Source organism: Rhinolophus ferrumequinum, chromosome 13, assembly GCF_004115265.2.
Source record: "Rhinolophus ferrumequinum isolate MPI-CBG mRhiFer1 chromosome 13, mRhiFer1_v1.p, whole genome shotgun sequence".
NCBI lineage: Eukaryota > Metazoa > Chordata > Mammalia > Chiroptera > Rhinolophidae > Rhinolophus > Rhinolophus ferrumequinum.
In genome coordinates this window covers 9,170,001-9,188,955 of record NC_046296.1, presented here as the reverse complement: position 1 = coordinate 9,188,955, position 18,955 = coordinate 9,170,001, and the positions used below count along the sequence as shown (strand labels likewise).

Here is an 18,955-nt window from a genome sequence, read left to right as displayed (position 1 = left end):
AATAGGGTGGTGTTGGCCAAGGGTATAAAGTTTTGTTATGCAAGATGAGTAAGTTCTAATGTGCAGCATGGTGACCATCGTTAGCAATATCGTATTCTACATCAAAACACACATACACGCAGTGGTAACTACGAGTATGTAGGGGTGATGGATATGTTAATTAGCGTGATTGTGGTGATCTTTTCAGCATATACATATATTAAACCATCAGGTTATATACCATTAATATGTACAATTTTTATGTCAAAGATAATAACGCTGATCATAAATGTGTTTATTTCTAGACTCTCAAGCTATTCCATTGATTTATATGTCTATCTTTATGCCAGTAGCACACTGTCTGATAACTGTGGCTTTGTAATAAGCTTTGAAATCAAGACGTGTAAATCTTCCAACTTTGTTCTTTTTCAAGATTGTTTGGGTGTTCTAGATAATCTTTGAGTCTCTGTGTGAGTTTCAGGATCAGTTTGTCAAATTTCTTCAAAGAGGCTAACTGGGATTTTGATAGGGATTGTTTTGAATCTGTAGATCAGTTTGGAGAGTAATGATATTAAATCTGTCCGTCCATGGACATGGGGTATCTCCCCACTTATTTAGGTCATCTTTAATTTCTTTCAACAAAGTTTTATAGTTATCAGGGAATAAGTTTTATAGAAAAACAGTTTTTTATATATAGATCTTGTATCCTGTGATGTTGCTGAACTTGTTTATTACTTTTAATAGTTTTTTAGTGGATTCTTTGGGATTTCCTGTATACAAGGTCATGTCATCTACTAATAGAGATAGTTTTACTTCTTTTCATCTGGATGAGTCTCATTTGATTTTCTTGCCTAATTACTTTGGTTAGAGCTTCCAGTAAAATAGTGAATAGAAATGGCCAAGAGTGGAGTTCTTGTCTTGTTCCTGGTTTTACGGGAAAAGCATCCTGTCTTTCACCAGTATGATGTGTGTTAGCTGTGCCTTTTTTGTAGATGCCCTTTATCAGGTGAGGAAGTTTTATTTATCCCTACATACCCTAAATTCACTTCACAAGTCTTAGGCACATAATAAATAGTCAATATAAATGTAGTGGGAAAATATTTTTAAGATAGTCTTAAATCTCTTTAAAAATGAATGTGAACAAATCAATCATGTAGTGAACACTTCCGTCCATTTTCTCTTTTTTAGAAAAATGAGCATATCTTCTTAAATTAGGCATTTGTTTCATGTTAAATAATGAGATGGTTCTTTGTAATGAAGTGACATAATGTACTAAATGTACTTTAGATGACTTTGTGTGTGTTTGTACCACCAGTGGAGGGAAATAGGCTTACTCCTTGAGATGTACTAATGAGGCAAACAGATTATTCCCACAGATTCTCACTGATTGGTTGTTTAGTAACCAAGTTGGGCAAGTATGTTGTGGTAGTACTCCATTCAAGTTAGCGTTTACAAGAACTCAATGCTGGGGGCCCTTCGTACTGTAAAAATGATACATGTTCTACAGACAAAACTGCATCTGGGAGTTGGTGTATTGATCATGGTCATCTCTGCTCGTTCCCTCTGAACACTTGTGTTCTCATATATTGTACACCCTGCTGATTCTTTGTGTTGACATTGGCATTGCCACAGTATATACAGAGATAAAGAAAAAGTAAATGTCAATAAAATTAGAACCAGATGTGAAATGAAAGATGTTTCAATATTAAATGAAGGGATTAAAAAGCTGTTTGCTTTGTTTTTCTCTTAAGGCTGTAGTAGCTATATGGGAAAGGAATTTGGAAGGTATCATGGAGTCCTTGGGAGAATAAGGATGTTGCAAATGTAGACAGGGCAGCTGAGCACTTCTCAAAAACGTGAGGTTGTTGGTGGAGATTTCAGACAAGCTTTTTAAAAAAATCTATTTTGTACCATATGATTACATTTTTTATATATTAAAAAAACTAATAACAGTTATTTCTCAGTGTAATTCCACTTTATTTTTCAGATTTGTACTATGGTGGGGAAGCTTTCTCTGTAGAGCAGCCACAGTCTTTTACTTGTCCCTATTGTGGAAAAATGGGCTATACGGAGACATCTCTTCAAGAACATGTTACTTCTGAACACGCAGAAACATCAACAGAAGTGGTAAGTGAAGCAGTCTTGTGTCTAAAATGATAGGGTAGAGTACATTATTTCTAATATAAATAAAGCAAGGTCACTGTCTTGTACCTTCAGCTATGTGTAGTGATACTATTTGCAATAATTGTTAAAATTATCTTTCACCAGCAAATCTTACACATCCTAGGAGGCTACATGTGCACAAGACAGTGCCCTTCATTTGTTCGCACTAGCCATTCTTGCCCTGTTGCTAAAAGCAAAGTGTGGAATCTTGACCAAATTTTATTTTGAATAATCTTATGGAGAAAAATAATGGCATAAAAGTACTTAAGAATCTTTTTCTGATGATGCAGAATAATCAGTTTTAGCTGATAATGTATTTACTATTTACACAGTTGTTTGTCAATTAAAAGGAACCATAGAACACAGAACAGAAATTATCATTATTGTGATATTTTGTGTATAAACAAGTGCATTTGCTCTAACTTCCCAGCACGTATATTTCCTTATTAAGAGCAATAATAGTGGAGTGCACCACAATTTCTATAACTCTTCTAAATCTAATCTTGTACACTTTTTTAAATATTATAATTACCTATTTTATCCTTATAATCAGATAGTTAGGAAAGGTAAGCCTTGGAGAGCCAAATATACATTTAAAGAAAAAAACTAGGCTTTGATTATTACTGCTTGCATTCTTCTTTATCAAAGAATGCAGTTGTATACTGTCTGTTTTTCTGTGAACTAACAACAGTATTTTATTTAATGATGGAAAAATACATAGGATTTGAAAAATACAGTTGCTATAGGCAACCATATTGCTACTACTCAACTGCATTTACCTAGAGAGACTAGATTGTCAGTATTTGGTACTTTTACCATTTGTTCTTCTCGTTACTTTTGACTCAAAACACTTTCAATTTTGTAAATCACTTTTTTCTATCTTTAGTATTTTTGTATATTTTTAAATAATAGTTATTTTGAGCATATTTACTAATTTAAAATCAGATAGTAGTACTTTTGACTATAAGAGTGATACAGCCATTAATATTCCAGCAGATTTTTGAGTTGATAGCAGGGAAAGAAATGATAGGAGACACTTGGGATATTTCAGATTTATTCTGGCATAGTCTGTGTCTATGAGTCATGACATATGTTTAAAATTTTCAGTGACAGTTGACATTGAATATTATATTAGTTTCATGTATACAGCATAATGTTAGATGTTTATATAACTTATGAAGTGTGTGTCATGATGTTTTTAAAGATACTTCTATAAAATACCAATTTCTTAAGATGATACAAAAACCAAGTGGGGAATCACTTAGATTATTATGAAAATGAGGTAATAATAGCTTTTTCAGGAATGTGTCTATGCCTCCTATTGAGAGTGTGTTATTATCCCCAGGTAGGGTTGTTTTTGCACTGTACTTTCCTCTGGGTTGAATTAAAATCCTGTAGAGGAAGGCAAACAGGTAGTTTTTAGAATTGGAAGAACACTTAATAGGAAAGGAAGTGCTAGGTAAGATAGCAGCAGGTGTTAGAGGCATTCATTTTGAATTCTTTTTTTCTTTGCCTACTGGTTTGGTTTCTTCTTTGTCCTATGAAATACTGGTTTGTCTAGTTCACTGTCCAGAGAGCTAATTTCAGGTCAGTGCATAGAAATGTTTTGCAGGGCCTGCAGGAAGATTTGTAAGGACGGGGGTATAAATTAAAGATGGGAGCTCTCTGGCAATTGTTGGCAAATTAGAAGGTAGTTCAGGAGTTCTTTAAGCACTCTTCAGCCTTCTCTTCTCCTACCACCCCTTCTTTTTCCGCTGCGCCCCTCATGTTAAAAAAACTGGTTAAGAAAATTGTTTGAAGATGCTAATCTCAGTATTCAGAGCTGAGGTCATTTTTTTCTACCATACTCAGCCTCACCAAAGTCAGCCTCACTTGACAAACTGGTTGTACCCTAGAGGAGAGGAGCACACAAATAGCCTCTGTCGTCACCAGACTCTAATTTTCAAAAACCTTATAAATAATGTCAACCCACTCACTTGGTAGAGTTCATCTCTGGTTCTTCACTAAAATTGTTGCTGGCTTGGGGCACCACCTCCATGCCCCTGTTCCCCTCCAGGGTTCAGTTCTTGTTGACAACATGAAGCAATGAGAGGTTCCAGTTTCCTTTAAGTCTACAAATAAAATATCTAGCTTACCCCAGAGAATATAGAAAAAGTAGAGCTTATATATAACGGGGGTTTTCTTCTAGGTAAGCATGGATGCTCACATCTAGAGTGAATTGTGTACAGGATAAAGCTCTTGACTCCTTTGGAGTTATTTTATATTGTGACTAAATTATCTTATTTCAAGTTTTGTGAATTTCTAGGACATGAGCGTACACAAATTTTAAATTTGTGTCCAAGAAACATGTTTAAAATCAAAACTTAATTATTTTGGTCTTTTAAATCATGTTTTAAAATGTAAGGAAAATGAAAACTATTGTATATAACAAAAACTCCGTAATGTTCTAAATGCTGCTTTGTAGAAGCAGGTGACAGTTCCAACCTAAATAGTAAAGTGAGAATGGAACTGAGGAGAAAAATATGAAATTAACTCATACTTAATTATAAGTTAATTTCAGTATTCCATTGCAACACTGAAAATTAGATTACAATCAAGTTGAACAATGTGTTCCTTCAACTCTTGTACGGATCTCTATCTATTTTGGCAAAATGGATGGCTAAGGTGCAAGTAGCTATAGCTCAGATGGTTCTGGTACACCCAAAAGGAGTTTATGGACCATGTAGGATAGATTTTCCACTGTTGCTTTTTGTATATCTTCAAAGCAAAACTCCAGCATTCAGTCTTATATTTATTATTCCTGTAGATTTTATAAGATAAATTACTTTTTGTTGGGCAAGAGATCCAAAAACCTGAAGTTATCAGTTAGCCTTAGCAGTTGTTAGCTCAGTAGAATGTCAACTTTTTTTTAAGTATAAGGATTCAAATGTAATGTGTGTAAAAAAGTTTCTTTGTCTCTTGGCTTTCAGTTTTAATGGCTCTTTTTGAGTCATCACTGTTTTCTAAAAGAAACTGTTAAAAGCACCCCACTATATCGCAAGTGATGAGAAAATCTGCCTTATTTTTGGACAAGCGTGAGACATTTTTAGATCTAAGTTTAAGAAAGAAGAGACTTGAATTGTACCCCCTGTTTGAATAAATAATGACAAATATACACTGATTTTTTTAAAAGGAAGAAAATTCATATGAACTTTAGTGGTGACAGATACATCTTTGCTCAGTTTTTGATAATGTCACTATGCTCATTTCCTGATAATTTTTATGCCCCAGGATATTAAGATAACACTAACTTGGTACTCAGTTAATACTTAATGAATTAGTTAATCCATACTGACAAAATTATACAATATAACAAATTTAACCAGTCAGAACTTTAACTTTCACCAACTTACCTGGATTTCATAGCATAGGTCATTTAACTGGAAATCGGGATACAGTTATAAAGACTAGCATTAGAGAAACTGCGCTTATTGCAGTTCTAGAAGGTACCCCTAATTTAAAACAACACTCACAAGGCTTTAGTTACATGTTTTCATTTAAATTTGTATAGGCTACATATATATACATATACATATATATATATATATATGTATATGTATATATATGTATTCCTTTTTTTATAAAAGGAAGGACCCCACATGGGCCACTGTGAGCTGCGCCCTCCACAACTAGATTGAAATAACTACTTGACTTAGAGCTGATGGGTCCTCCAAAAACACACTTAAAAACAAATTAAAAAGTTAAAAAACAAAAAAGGAAGGACCGCCCCCGCACCCCCCTAACTTCAAAAAGGGGCTATTTTTGTAAATACCTTTTGGACACCTAATTTGGAACTGAGAGCATAGTGAGCATGTAAGTTGGCAGAACAAATCATGTGGTGAACTTTCATTTCAGAGCCAGCGTAGGGACACCTCCCTAACCTTTTACTAGAAAGTTAGTATAGTATTAACACAGGAAAATTATTTGATTTGAAATTGTTTTTATCTTTCTTGTGCTTATGATTGGATAAAAAAGCAAATTCACATAAGGATCAAGAAATAAAGCTGAGCTTTTCTGAAGACAGTAGAGCTGTGGCAGTGGGTGGGTTCTTCATTACATCTTGTTTTGCCTCAGAACCTATTAACTCCTCAGATCCAAGGGCATCCCTTTTCATTTGTTCAATCATGATTAATTTCATAACTTGACTCACAGCTGTAATAGAGGAAAGGAACAGGAATGGGAAAGGGGGAAGGAATTTTCAAGTGATGACGGGACAAAAAGCAAGAAACACAGGATAAAAATATGGGGGCTGTAGTAGGGCTTATATGTGAGAAAAACTGTGGGTGTCTGAGCAGAAATTAACTGAGTTGTTGGCTATAAAAAGGAAAAGGGGAACACATTTACTTTACCATATGTCTTTGCCCCCAGAAAGGATAATGTTAGAGGGGAAGGCTGTTCTAGATCATTCCTGGGTCAGTTATTAAGAACAGGTTGGAAAGGCAAACATTCACTGGCCTTTTGCAAGACAAATATTCATAAATTCTGAATGTATCTCTCCAAGTGTTAACCAAGAACATTACATTCAATATGTAAAGTGTGAAGAAGTCTTGATTTATGAAGTCATCAAATTCTTGGAGTAAGACACATGGCCGTCAACATAATAAATTTAAAACATGACTCTTACCCACACTCTTTATGGCCTAAAGACCAAACTAGCTCATGTGAACACAATTGGAAAATAATGCAGGAAGGAGTCAGAAGGGCTTTGTGCCTAGGTAAGTCTTGAAAAATGGGTGTGATTTCAAAAATTTGACAGAATGGGAAAGGAATGGCATTAATCTGAGAGAACAGGCAATATGAACCAAGTTGTGATGTTAGAAAGAACATAGTAGGTGGAGAGGATGGTAAGGCATTGATTGTTGTGGGAAGTAAAATTTAGTCTGCCAAGTAAGGCCAGATAATAGAGAGCCTTTAAAACCAGAATATTTGTCCACTAGGTTTGGTGGACAGTGAAGAGACATTTTGGCACCTGTACAGAGGGATGACATGACTTTCTCCACCATCATGCCACCTAGACTATTGTTTGGGAAAGGAAGGGTGGTAGGGTTTGAGTGACTCTGGAGTTCTTTTGAAACAGGATGAACCTAATTGTAATGATGATGTGCATGGGCATGGATCAAAAAAGGGTAGAAATTACAAAGAAGCCGTGCTGCTTGTTAGAAGATCATGGTTGCTAGAGCAGTGATGCATCAAACATTTGGTGTCACCAGAAAGTAACAATAAAAGATGATGCAGGGAAATCACAACTTTTGAACAGATATTCTCAAAAGGAAAATGTTTCTTATGCATCTAAAACTAGTTAGATAAAAGAAATAAATGAGTTTATAAGTTTGTGATCCAGAAACCTAGTCAAGAAATGCCAATTGCCAAGGCAGTTATTTCACTTAGGGTGTTTGCTGTTAAGAAGAAACTTGGTGTCCCAGAGTTCAAAGGCAGTTTCAGGTGGTCTGAGAAGATGGTGCATCAAAGTGGGTCAGCCTTGTTTTAAAAAACCAACCTAGCTCCTTGGCATTTACTGAATTGAATGGTTTTGGTGAAAGACCAATCTCTGTATGATGCTGCAGACTAGATTCAATTATAGCCAGGTTACATGCTGGATCAGATGAGCAATTTTTTAAAATGCGATTTTTCTGTAGCAGTGAACAAAATGGGCAAGAAACTTCTGATGAAGCTTATCCAAAGATAGGTAGGTAGGTAGGTAGGTAGGTAGGTAGATAAAGAAAATGATCTCATCACATGGAACTTAACTCTTCTGCTGTTGTTTTTAAATCTACGTAGTACCCCGAGAGAATGCCTTCTGGTACGGATGTATGAGTGCAAGAAAGGCTGGAGGAAATCCAAACTTGCTTTAGACTGGTTGATAATTGTATGAGGAAGAATGTGTGGCACTCTTGTTTAAAAACAAAACCAAGCATGCTGACTTCAGGTTATTTTTTTATGAACATAATCTGTCACAGGGGAAAAGTTTTATAAATTCGGTAGTGACTTGGCATTTATATGGGGAATAAGGACTTTAGAAGGTATGTTCTAGACATTAGTAACCACCTGTGTTCCGAATCTGCACTGAGCGGTTATTTGCTGGCAATCATGCACTGGGACCACGTGGGAAAATGGAATCTCCCTATGTTCTTAGCAAGGGAGCTCACGTCAGTACACTGGTAAAGGCTTCCGAAAGGGCTGCAGATAAAAGGCAGGACTGATGGTGACACTCAGCGGCGAGATAAAGCAGAAGGGAAAGACTGGAGCGATAGCACAGACCAGCACAGGAAGGATGGGGGCTGTGGGGAGTAAGTGACGACATTTGTGAATAAGGATGGGGGTGCTAAGTACGTAATAACAACATGTGGTTAAATAACAACAGGGGAAATACTTGTTATTTTTCACTACCATTGTATATATAAGCTGTATTTGCCAAATTGATTCAGTTACAAGATAGTCTGGGTCCCTTGTCAAAAATGCAGAATCTCGAAACTCCTAGAATCACTTTCCAGACGGGCCTGGGGAACCATATTTTTAAAAAGTGCTGTAGACGGTTTCTATTCTTAGTCAGATCCAGGAAACACTGACTTAAACAAAGCCAATTCAGTAAGGCTTCATGTTGACAAGTTATCATAATTTTAAGTTAATGTGTCGTGTGGAATTTTCTTGTTTGGGTAACATATTACTATGTCATGTGGCAGTAGAAGTATGATAAATATTAATGTTTACAAACTGCCATAATTTTAGGGTCAGTGGCTTCTCCTTTGTGTGGAATTTGCCTGTCCTGTAAAAGGCATTAGGTACCATCATGTGGACGCAACGACACTCAAAACTAAGCAGTATTTGTGCCCCTGAATGCCAGCGTGGCCCCCATTGGTCCCCACTCCCATCCCCACTTCTCTTTTTCTCCTGCCCCACTTTGCTCTCAGTTATCCTTTTTCTTCTCAGAACGTACAACCTTAAGTTACCAAAGTTCTCATGCTAAAACATGAATTAGCTTGCTAAGTATATGGTGTGAAACTTAAAAGGTGACCAGCATGTGGTCCCATCAGCAGTGGAGCCTAGTTTGCCCTTCCACGTCCTCCTCTGCGTTCCCGTCATGTGGCCCAGGCTATGGCACTGGCTCTAAACTAGTCTCTCGATTTTTCTGTGCCGGTTGCCAAACCAGGTGATCCTCCTACTGCAGGAATTCCTTATCTTGATCATTAATTCTTCATCTTTAGTAATTATAGAAGATTGAGTATTTGCTTTTGTATTTTTTCTGCTGAATGAAGCAGTTCTGAATACCTTCATCCTGCCATCTTAGCACATTTACTACAATGAAATCTAAAAGACTTTGAGTTACAGAACTGAAATTAATATACAGTGTTAAAGGATCTTGATTATCTTTCTATTTTACATCCTCATCTCAAAGGTGCTTTTCTAATTTGTAGGATATTATCAATCTTATTAGAACATTCTTAGTACATTTGGTATGTGTACTTGCCCATTTTGTCTTCCGGAATTCCAGGAATGCATATTCTCGAGAAGGCTTTTCTCATCTAAGAACATTTACACGAGTCTTCAAAGTACTGAAACTTCTACAGCTATCGTTGTGCATAGATTTTATCCAAAGACCAATCTACAAAGAAACATCTTAAAAGGAACATGCCTTTTCCTTTTGGTGGTTATTTTCTCTTTGGATAAAAAAATCTTACACATGTAATCTTATGATATTATAATAATACTGTTCATAGTCCAACATCTGTTAATTGTTGCAAAATGCAGTCTCAAAAATTTCTAAGCTAGATTGTTTATTTTTAAACAACTGGATGATGTTTCTGCTTCTCTAAACCTTGTTGGTCTTTTTGTTTTAAGCAAGTCTGGTCATGGTTTTCAAATAAGAAACAAATCACACAGTCCTGCATTTCTCAAAGAATTTATAATCTAGCTAGGAAAGACAGAAAAAAATGAAAAGTAAGGTAAGTGTACCAGACACCTACCAGTTACTGTCACAGCACAGGAATGGTACAAACAGTAAAACCTAACTTTTTAGTAAAGAGAGAATTGATAATCTGTAAACTTGTGAGCAGATACATTTGCTCAGAGAAAAAATGTCCGACCACCTTTTTGGCATCTTCTAAGAAAGACACATGTCTGTCTACTTCTTTCTCTCATTTACCTCACAGGCACATCTTTTGCACACTCAATGTGTGCAAAAATGTAAGCAAATAATGTTTAAGAAAACATGAGCATTTTAGGTTTTTGTGAGTATGTTTCTCAGAGTCCTGAGACAGATAGTCAGGACAGCTAGTTGTTTGGGCATAAGAAGAACTGAGATTACAGCAGAGTCAAATTATCAGGGGCTTCTGCTTTCTAGTCATGAGAAGATGGGATTTGTCATTACTTAAGCTCCAGAAATCAGAGAGGTTTGTTTTTCCCTTTGTATCCAAGTATTGTCCTTCCAAATGTCCCCCTTCCCTGGCGCCTCGTCTCCAGTGCCACTCTTGCCTCCCTCACTGCTTGCTGTCAGAAGTTATACGGTCAGCCAATTGCCTGGACTTTCCTCCACGTGAGAGAATTTAAGCACATGACATATGAGCTGGCAAGATGAATGACATATCCTGTCCTCACCACCTTATCCCTAGAGAGGCACAAGCCTAAAACTTCAACTGTGCATTTCCCTGGGACTCTTCAGTCATGCTCCTTTGCATCAGACCTGTCTTCTTGGCTCTGGTCTATAAGATTGAAGTTCTCATACTTCAAGGCTTGGCTGCTACTCCTAGATCGTCCTCTGCCCATCTGGGCTTCTGAAGAGTCAGGGCCTTTCTTCTGACAGTTCCTCATTCTTTCTGTCCTTCCCCTTTGCTGCCTCCTCTTTCACCACTTCTGATGAAAATACTGCTTCAGAAACCACATTGCCAACCTATTAAGCCTCCTCTGCCTGCCTATACACCGTTTTATTTCTGTTTTCTCCTTCTATCCCTTGCCTTGATCAGAAGCCTTTGTCCCATCCCCCCCACCCCCCCGAAGTCCCATTAATGAAGTTATAGAGCACATTTGCATATAATCACTGTCTGTCATACCGTATCACATTTAAAGTATATAAGTTTGTACAGTTGCATTTTAATAAGACCCCTGCTGTCTTATTTGGGATTGGTCCTCAAGTCTAGCTTACTTTGGGGCAGCTTATGTCTCAGTCTTTACCATTCAAGACTGGACTTAGTCAGATATGATGTGCACATTTAAAAATTTTTATGGAAGCTGTTTTGCTAGACTATTAAATGAATCAGCCAGGCTGTTCGAGGGCTTTACCAGAGCTCAAGTTTGACTGTCTGTCTAGGACTATTTTGTGTCTGAACCTGAGAAGAATGTCTATTTTCATTGTAACAGCATCAGTGTGCTGTAGTTCTTGTTCAGGCCTCCACTCCTTTTCACTGGTTCAGGATCTACTGTGTTTTTTCCTGGTTAAAACTTGGTAATAGTAAAATTTATAGTAAAATATTCATCCATAAGAATGTCTGATCAGTGTTCAGCTGTAAATCTACTTGATTTATTTTCATTTCAGATTTGTCCAATATGTGCAGCATTACCTGGAGGAGATCCTAATCATGTCACGGATGACTTTGCAGCTCATCTTACACTTGAACACAGAGCCCCTAGAGATTTAATATCCTTTTAAGAAGCAACAAGGGAAAGAGTTGTTTGTAATGTTTGTCATTTTGATTATTTTTAAGGACAGTATCCCCAAAGAGAAAAACTAACCTCCAATTTATTTTAATTTGATGTTTTCCTAAAAGTGACTCAGTGTTGCGATGCAGTTTCTTAATTCTCTTTATATGCTGTGACTTTTCTATGAATCATGTTCATTAAGTGAAAGTTGACTTGCTCTTCATCATTAGCTCATTACAATCAGAATTTTTCAAGACAGTTTGACCAGGTTGTAAGTTTTCAGGAGGGTGTTTTCATACAAAAGAGGAAAATGCTAATACAAATTAAAATCTAATGAATTAACTATCAGGCGGGTTTATTTGCTTCCCCTCCCTGTTCTCTGTTACCTTTCCCTATTATAGGGAAGGTAGGCAGATGTGTGTTGGGGGCTCCTTTTCATCTTGGAGTTCCTGCCCTGTCTCGGAGTAGGATAGCATAAGGTCAGGTCTAGCTCTCAGTTCCTTTTCCACTTTCCTTTCCGCTTCCCCTTTCCAGCCGAGCTTCTCTCACCACCGTTCCTGGCGGTCTTCCCTGTAATCTGCCAAGAGTTTACTGGACCACCAGAGTAATTAATTTTGTAGATTTCGTGCTTCTGGTTTCAGGTTATGAATTATTTTTTCTAAAATTATCTCCTATTTGGGTTCCGTTCTCATGTAAAAGTTTCAGTGTTCATTGCAGTTTGAAGCAATTCAGGAGTTAATTACAAACCTTTCTCTCTGCCAGACTTGATTCTCATTCTTTTGATTGCCTCCTGGCAGTCGTAATTCAACCTTAGACCTTCTGGGGGAGAAACTGGTCTGGTGGTTTTCTTGTCTTACAGCTCCCATCCCTTGCTCATAGTTCCTAATTTTCTAATTGGGAATAATGGCCCTTTAGAGTTAGGGGAAGGTAAGTGGAAACTAATGAAAAGTAAAGATGTGGACACAGCCTGAGAAATTAGAATGTCAGCCTGACCTGAGCCAGTCTCGGGGCTGGTATTCAATGGCAGAGGAAACCACTCTTTCTCTAAGCGCAGGGACACTGAAATCAAAAGGAAGAAAGCTGTGATTTTTTATTTATTTTTTTTTTAAGAGAATAAGAAAACCCAAATGGGCCCAAAATACTTAAGCCTTTGTTTGAGTCACTTTGCATTTTGTATAAAGAATCCTATACAGTACCCATGCTTGATCCATGCCTCTTCACTCCATTTCCATGGAGAAGCTAAGCAAGTAATTTAAAACCAAGCTGTTATCCTGAACTTTTTCAGCAAGTTCAAGCGCCTCTAGTGAAGTTGGTATCCCTTCAGTAGAAATGTCCCACATCATCGACATCTATTTTTGTGAACAATTGTTTTAAGAGTCTTTGGTTGCCAAGAGAAAATTAAATTATGTAAAACATGCGTAATAGAGGCATATGTTATATTTTAGATTCCAGATGAGTATTCCCATGAAGTTCTAGAAAACAAAATGTTGGCATAGCCGTTATCCTGGGGGCATACTCATCTTTCAGGTACTTCAGGTACTATGTGATAACTTTATTTGTTTGACGTGAGGGCGTGGCTTCTCTCTCAGCCTCTTAACAGAAACCCCCCCACACACATACTTTTTTTTTTTTTAGCAGCAGCAGCAGCATAAGAAAAAGGACTTAAAGACAGTTTAAAACTAGTAACCAAAAGGACTCTTACTCCTGACTTTAAATTATTCATACTGTTCCTTTCTCATTACAGACGATAATTGAGATTTGGTTAGCTTATGTTAGCATACTCTCCCCAGATATAAAAACTGATTCTTATTCATTGTTGTCACTTTGATAATGAACATATATGAAATTCAATACTGAGATCACGGTAAGGCAATGTGTGACCTTGGGTGTCTCGCAGGGCCATGCCTTTCACCTCATCTGACAGTGTTATTCTGGTCATTGTATTGGAGCCTAGGAAGAAGTTTCTTCCTACCTGGTGAAACTTTTCCCTTTGAAAACACACACACACACACACACACACACACACACAGCTTTATCTTTGAGTCTTTTCTTAGAGTTAATAGCCCTTATAGAAATAGTGGTGACATTTGCATTCTAAATTAAAAGTGCTATTTTAAAATTCTTAACAAACCTGCATGTCTAACTAGCAAGGGCTCAAGAGATATTTTTTTTTTCTGTAAAATACTTGGGTCCTTTTCTTAACTTTGGAGTTACGATGAATCGAGTGGTGTTCGACATGTACGTAGAATGTTTCACCCTGGCCGGGGATTAGGAGGTCCTCGTGCTCGTAGATCAAACATGCACTTTACTAGCAGTTCTACTGGTGGACTTTCTTCTTCTCAGAGTTCATATTCTCCAAGCAATAGGGAAGCCATGGATCCTATAGCCGGTAAGTTGTACACTAATAAAGGAAATGGCTGGGGAGGGGACTCCCTTTAAAATTTTTCGGTGGGATTCTGAACGTTCTTATCCTATATTCCTTCACAAAATTCCCCCAAATTTTATAAGTATAAAGTATTTTTAAACTAGACAACATAATGTACTTCTTATTATTCTTGCATTTCTTTAAGTAATTAGAGGCATAAGATAATAAGAAATGACTTTACTTTCTGTTTGTGGCCTGCATTGAAACTCAAGAAAATCATAAAAGATTTCAGTTGAAATACCATATTTTGCTCTGTATAATGTTCTCCTGTATATAATGCGCACCCACGTTTTGGCCCAAACTTTCAGGGCAAAAAAATCTTTCGTTTTAATTTTTATTTCAAATTTTTGTTTACTTTTAGGTACTTGTTTTTTGTATTATAAAGGAATTTTAGCTTTTTTAAAAAAATATATTATGGTACAAGAAATTTTATGTACTGGTAACAAATTTACAGTATTGACATATCAGAGAAGGTCAAGAACTCTAGGTTGTTGCAAGTTCGTTTTAAGTTCAACAAAGCCGATTATCATATTCCTGGGTGTTGTTTTGTATTCAGATATAGTTATTGATTTCTAGAGTTACACTTTTATATCATAAGCATAAACAAAAGAATTAAAAACATTTATATAGATACGGAATTAGTACCAGCTGTGATAATGCACATTCTTATTTTTCCCTCACAAATTTGGGCAAAAAGGTGAGCATTATACACGGCAAAATATGGTACCTCCAAAATTCTATGGTTCATCCTCCACAAATACACAGATAAGAAAACTAATTGACAAGACTAAAAAACTAAGCTCTTCTCATATAAGAAAATAAAATAGGAATTTCTCTGTTCTTGCCTTGATTTGAGAGCTATATTGTTATGGAACATACTGAAAATTACATATTTTAGTAGCTTGGGAAAATCTTGCTAAAAACAACATTGTAGTTTGTAGCAAGGCACATTGTTTAATGCACGGCCACCCTGGGAAGCCGGCCTCAGAACCCAGGGCTGGGAGTCAAAATAAAATGTTGAAAATCACTGTCACTGTAGACTTTGGGTGGTGAGCACACAATAGAGTATACGGATACTGAGTTAAAATGTTATACACCTGAAATTTATATAATGTTATAAACCAGTGTTACCTCAATACATTTATTTAAAAAAAAAAATTCTCTGTAGCCTGGGACTCTGAAAGACACACCAAGCACAGACAGGCCACCCATGAGCCTCTGGGAAGCCTGCACAAGGTCTGACTGCACGTGGTGGCACGTGTACCTGGAAGCTGTGGTGCGCCTTGCAGAGCGTCCTGAAACACTGAGAAGTGTAAACCTGTGATAGAAACTAAGAACAGTTTTACTCATAACATGTTCTCAAAGGTGTGAGATACACAGTGTAAAATATTCATTCCAAATGTGCTTTGGGCATTTGGATATGCAGTAAGTCCAATAAACTGAATTTTGGGGATTAAAAAAAATATTTCTTCATCCAAAGGGAATACAGTATTTACTTGCTATCTTTGGTAGCAGGTTCTAAAACTAAAAGTTAAATTTCTGGGAGCAAAACTCAAAATTGAGAAATTCTCTCCATTCAATTATTTTCTGTGAGTGAAAATTAGTTTTAGTGATGTACTATATGGAAGAATGGTGTAAGAAGCCCTGAGATAAAACAGCAGTGAACAAGAAAAACACAGCCGTACTCTGTTGATGAGCTTTAATGATGAAGAGTATATGCTAGCCGTGGAATGTCTACAAGGCAGTTGTCAATTCCATGTAAGAAGCTAGATGGACCCTCCACGCGGGAGAAGGCAATGACTGTACTTTTCTTAGATGAAAACGCAGGGACGGGTCCACATCATTCGTGATTAGAACAACCTTATTGAAACAGGAGAGTCTGGATCATAACAGACCACTAAATAGGCTGTACAGTCAGGAGCCAGTCAGCTTTACTGAGCGTCACCAGTGGTACTCATGGCAAGTGGTACCCTGGGAGTCGCAAACGACTACCAGAAATTATCAGAGAGAGAAGGCAGAGGCGAGTGTGTAAGGGTCACAGTTGAAAATGATCCAGGTCTCTTGATCCTTGCTTTCTGGGGCTCTTGTTTAGAGGGTTTGTATTCTGATTGGACTAGTAGATGAACCACTTGAATCTACTAAACTAGTAAGAGAAAGTATAACTAAATTAGTCCATTAAGCAAGTAACTTAATCTGTTATGTTTTGCTTAAAACAAAAATAATTGGGGATGGTTAGAGCGTGGTGCTGGTAGCACCAAGGTTGCTGGTTCGATCCCCACATGGGCCACTGTGAGCTGCGCCCTCCTTAAAAAACAACAAAAACACCCCAAAAATAATTGTATGTGGGTTAATATTCATATGTGCATCCCACACACCACGCTGCCTCCAGGAGGCATGCTAAAATATATTGAGCTCCAAGCTGAAACTTTGTTGCCATGGGTGCCTGCCTTTCGGCCATCGTTTTTAATGTTCCTCAAGTAAAAGTGATATGTCCTTTTGTTTCCGTAGTGTAGGTGCAGACATTAACCGTCTTTCTTTCCGTTGGCAGAGCTTTTATCTCAGTTGTCAGGAGTGAGGCGCTCTGCAGGAGGACAGCTTAACTCTTCAGGCCCCTCCGCCTCCCAGTTACAGCAACTGCAGATGCAGCTGCAGCTGGAGCGGCAGCACGCGCAGGCAGCGCGGCAGCAACTGGAGACCGCGCGCAGTGCCAGCCGGCGCGCTAACACGAGCAGCGTCACCACCACAGTCACGCAGTCCACGGCCGCAACCAGCACAGCCAACCCAGAAAGCAGTCAGCACACTATCCAGAATTCCCAGTTTCTTTTAACAAGGTAGCTCATTATTAACCTGACTCTGAGAAGCAATGTTTTATTAGCACTGTGCAGTCTGAAATGATCTTTTTTGTGCTTACATATGTTCTTAAACACTCTTCCTTTGATCAAACCATTAAAATCCACAGACCTCTAATCAAAAGTACATATTCAGTATTTCCCCAAGAAAACGAAAAGTAATTCTTATTTTAGACAAAGTAGGAGTCTGATGGTCTTGTTCTAACAGTATGTCATCATCTCATGAATTTCTTTTCCCAGATTACCCATAAAACTTAAACACCATATAATGACATATAGGACATATTAGGTACATTTATTATCATAATTAGCATTGCTTTCTTTTTATTGACAATTTCAGTCTGCTCTGAAATATTAGAAGGTACGAGCGAGGATTTCATAACAGTGGTGGTTTTCTCCTGAGAATTTCTGAAGAAGTGGTATTTAAATTCTTATGGTTGGCACACAAAAGCAGCTACTAAAAAAAAATGCTTTACCGTGGTGTAAAAAATACTCATTACACACAGTAAATGGCCAACAGCAGGTCTGGAACTTGCCAAATCTAGGTACCTACCTCAAAAAGGAGATCTACTGATGTGTATATCTGCTGACAGTTCACTGACCTGTGGGTGGAATGAAGGTCTTGCAAGTACCTTTTAGAAAAGATAACCTTCCTACCCTTGCCCCATTGTTTACTTGTTTATTTTATTTTTTTAGCTCCATACTCACTGGGCTTGAAAGGGGATTTTTCTCTGTGTAGTTAGTCTACACTGGACACCCAGCTCACAGGGCATGGCATGGGTAGCCTCTGAATGCTTTCCTTGCACTCTGGGTGTACTTTCTTGAAGGCCCCCTTTGTCCTCAGATATCGTGCATTGCATAGTAGCTTGCAATTTGCAGACCACTTTCCACATCTTTCATTGTACCATTTGTTCCTGACTTGTATAATTTCCCCAAAATATATTCCCTGGAACTTCTCAGAACTTCAAATATATTAACATGTATGGTGAATCTTTAAGACGAGGAGAGTGGCTACAGTGTTTCCAAGGGGAAATCCTGGTCTCTGCACAGCTGTTTGGTGATAGGTGTGGGGCGCAAGCCTTATCATCCGTCTCTTTGGCCAGAGGCAGTTCCTGTTCCTGTTGCCCTGTAACTGATGGAGGACAGTTTCTTTGGGATCCAAAATGGTTGACCTCCAGTTTTGGTGATAGAACCAGCTAGTTTTGCTAACCCCATTTTGACGATCCTTACAAGCTTTGCAATTATTTCTAGATTCCAAATGACGTTTGGCCTATCAGGAAACCTAGCCCTAGTACCAGATTTTATCTGCCCCCTCGAGAATGAAACATTTTGTCAGTTATTTCCTAAAAATCAAAGTAGTAATATTGGAATTAATGCTCTCCAAAGGGTTGGAACCTCAGCGTATGTTTCTAGTTAGCCTGCTTACTATATAGATAAACTTCTATACGTCCTTTATTTTTCTATAATGGCTTTGACTTTAGATTTTATTTTCTTTACCAAAGGCCTTTTCCAAAGCTAAGATGTGTACTGTATTTCAGTTCTTCGCACTTTTATAGTTTTTGATTGAGAATGTGTGGCCTATTGCTAAGTCTCGTTTTCCACTAGATACTTTCTTACGATATTCTTAATTTGGTTTTAACCATAAATGTCATCAGTCATTTCCTTTCAATATGGATTTAATTTTGTATGTAATTACCTTCCAGATCCTTTTGCTTTCTTTAAATTCTGAAATTCAGATCTTTTAATTTGTTTTCTGAGCCATAGATCTAATCATTCAGTGGTTTGGAACTTGACAGCCATGAGATTTTGAGCAAGTTACTTAACCTCAGTTTCCTTTTCCTGTAAGATGTTGATAATAATAGGACTTAAT

At 37.4% G+C, this 18,955-nt stretch overlaps 1 protein-coding gene across 1 annotated transcript in view; it reads left to right on the top strand.

Annotated features, from left to right (window-relative positions):
- The window catches only part of KCMF1 (potassium channel modulatory factor 1), a 67,390-nt gene that overhangs the window by 45,220 nt on the left and 3,215 nt on the right, over positions 1 to 18,955 (top strand). Inside the window, exons 3-6 of the mRNA XM_033125077.1 lie at positions 1,967 to 2,106; positions 11,708 to 11,809; positions 14,026 to 14,200; positions 16,785 to 17,067. Coding sequence (XP_032980968.1) covers positions 1,967 to 2,106; positions 11,708 to 11,809; positions 14,026 to 14,200; positions 16,785 to 17,067 — 700 coding nt within the window. The remainder of the gene's footprint in view (positions 1 to 1,966; positions 2,107 to 11,707; positions 11,810 to 14,025; positions 14,201 to 16,784; positions 17,068 to 18,955) is intronic.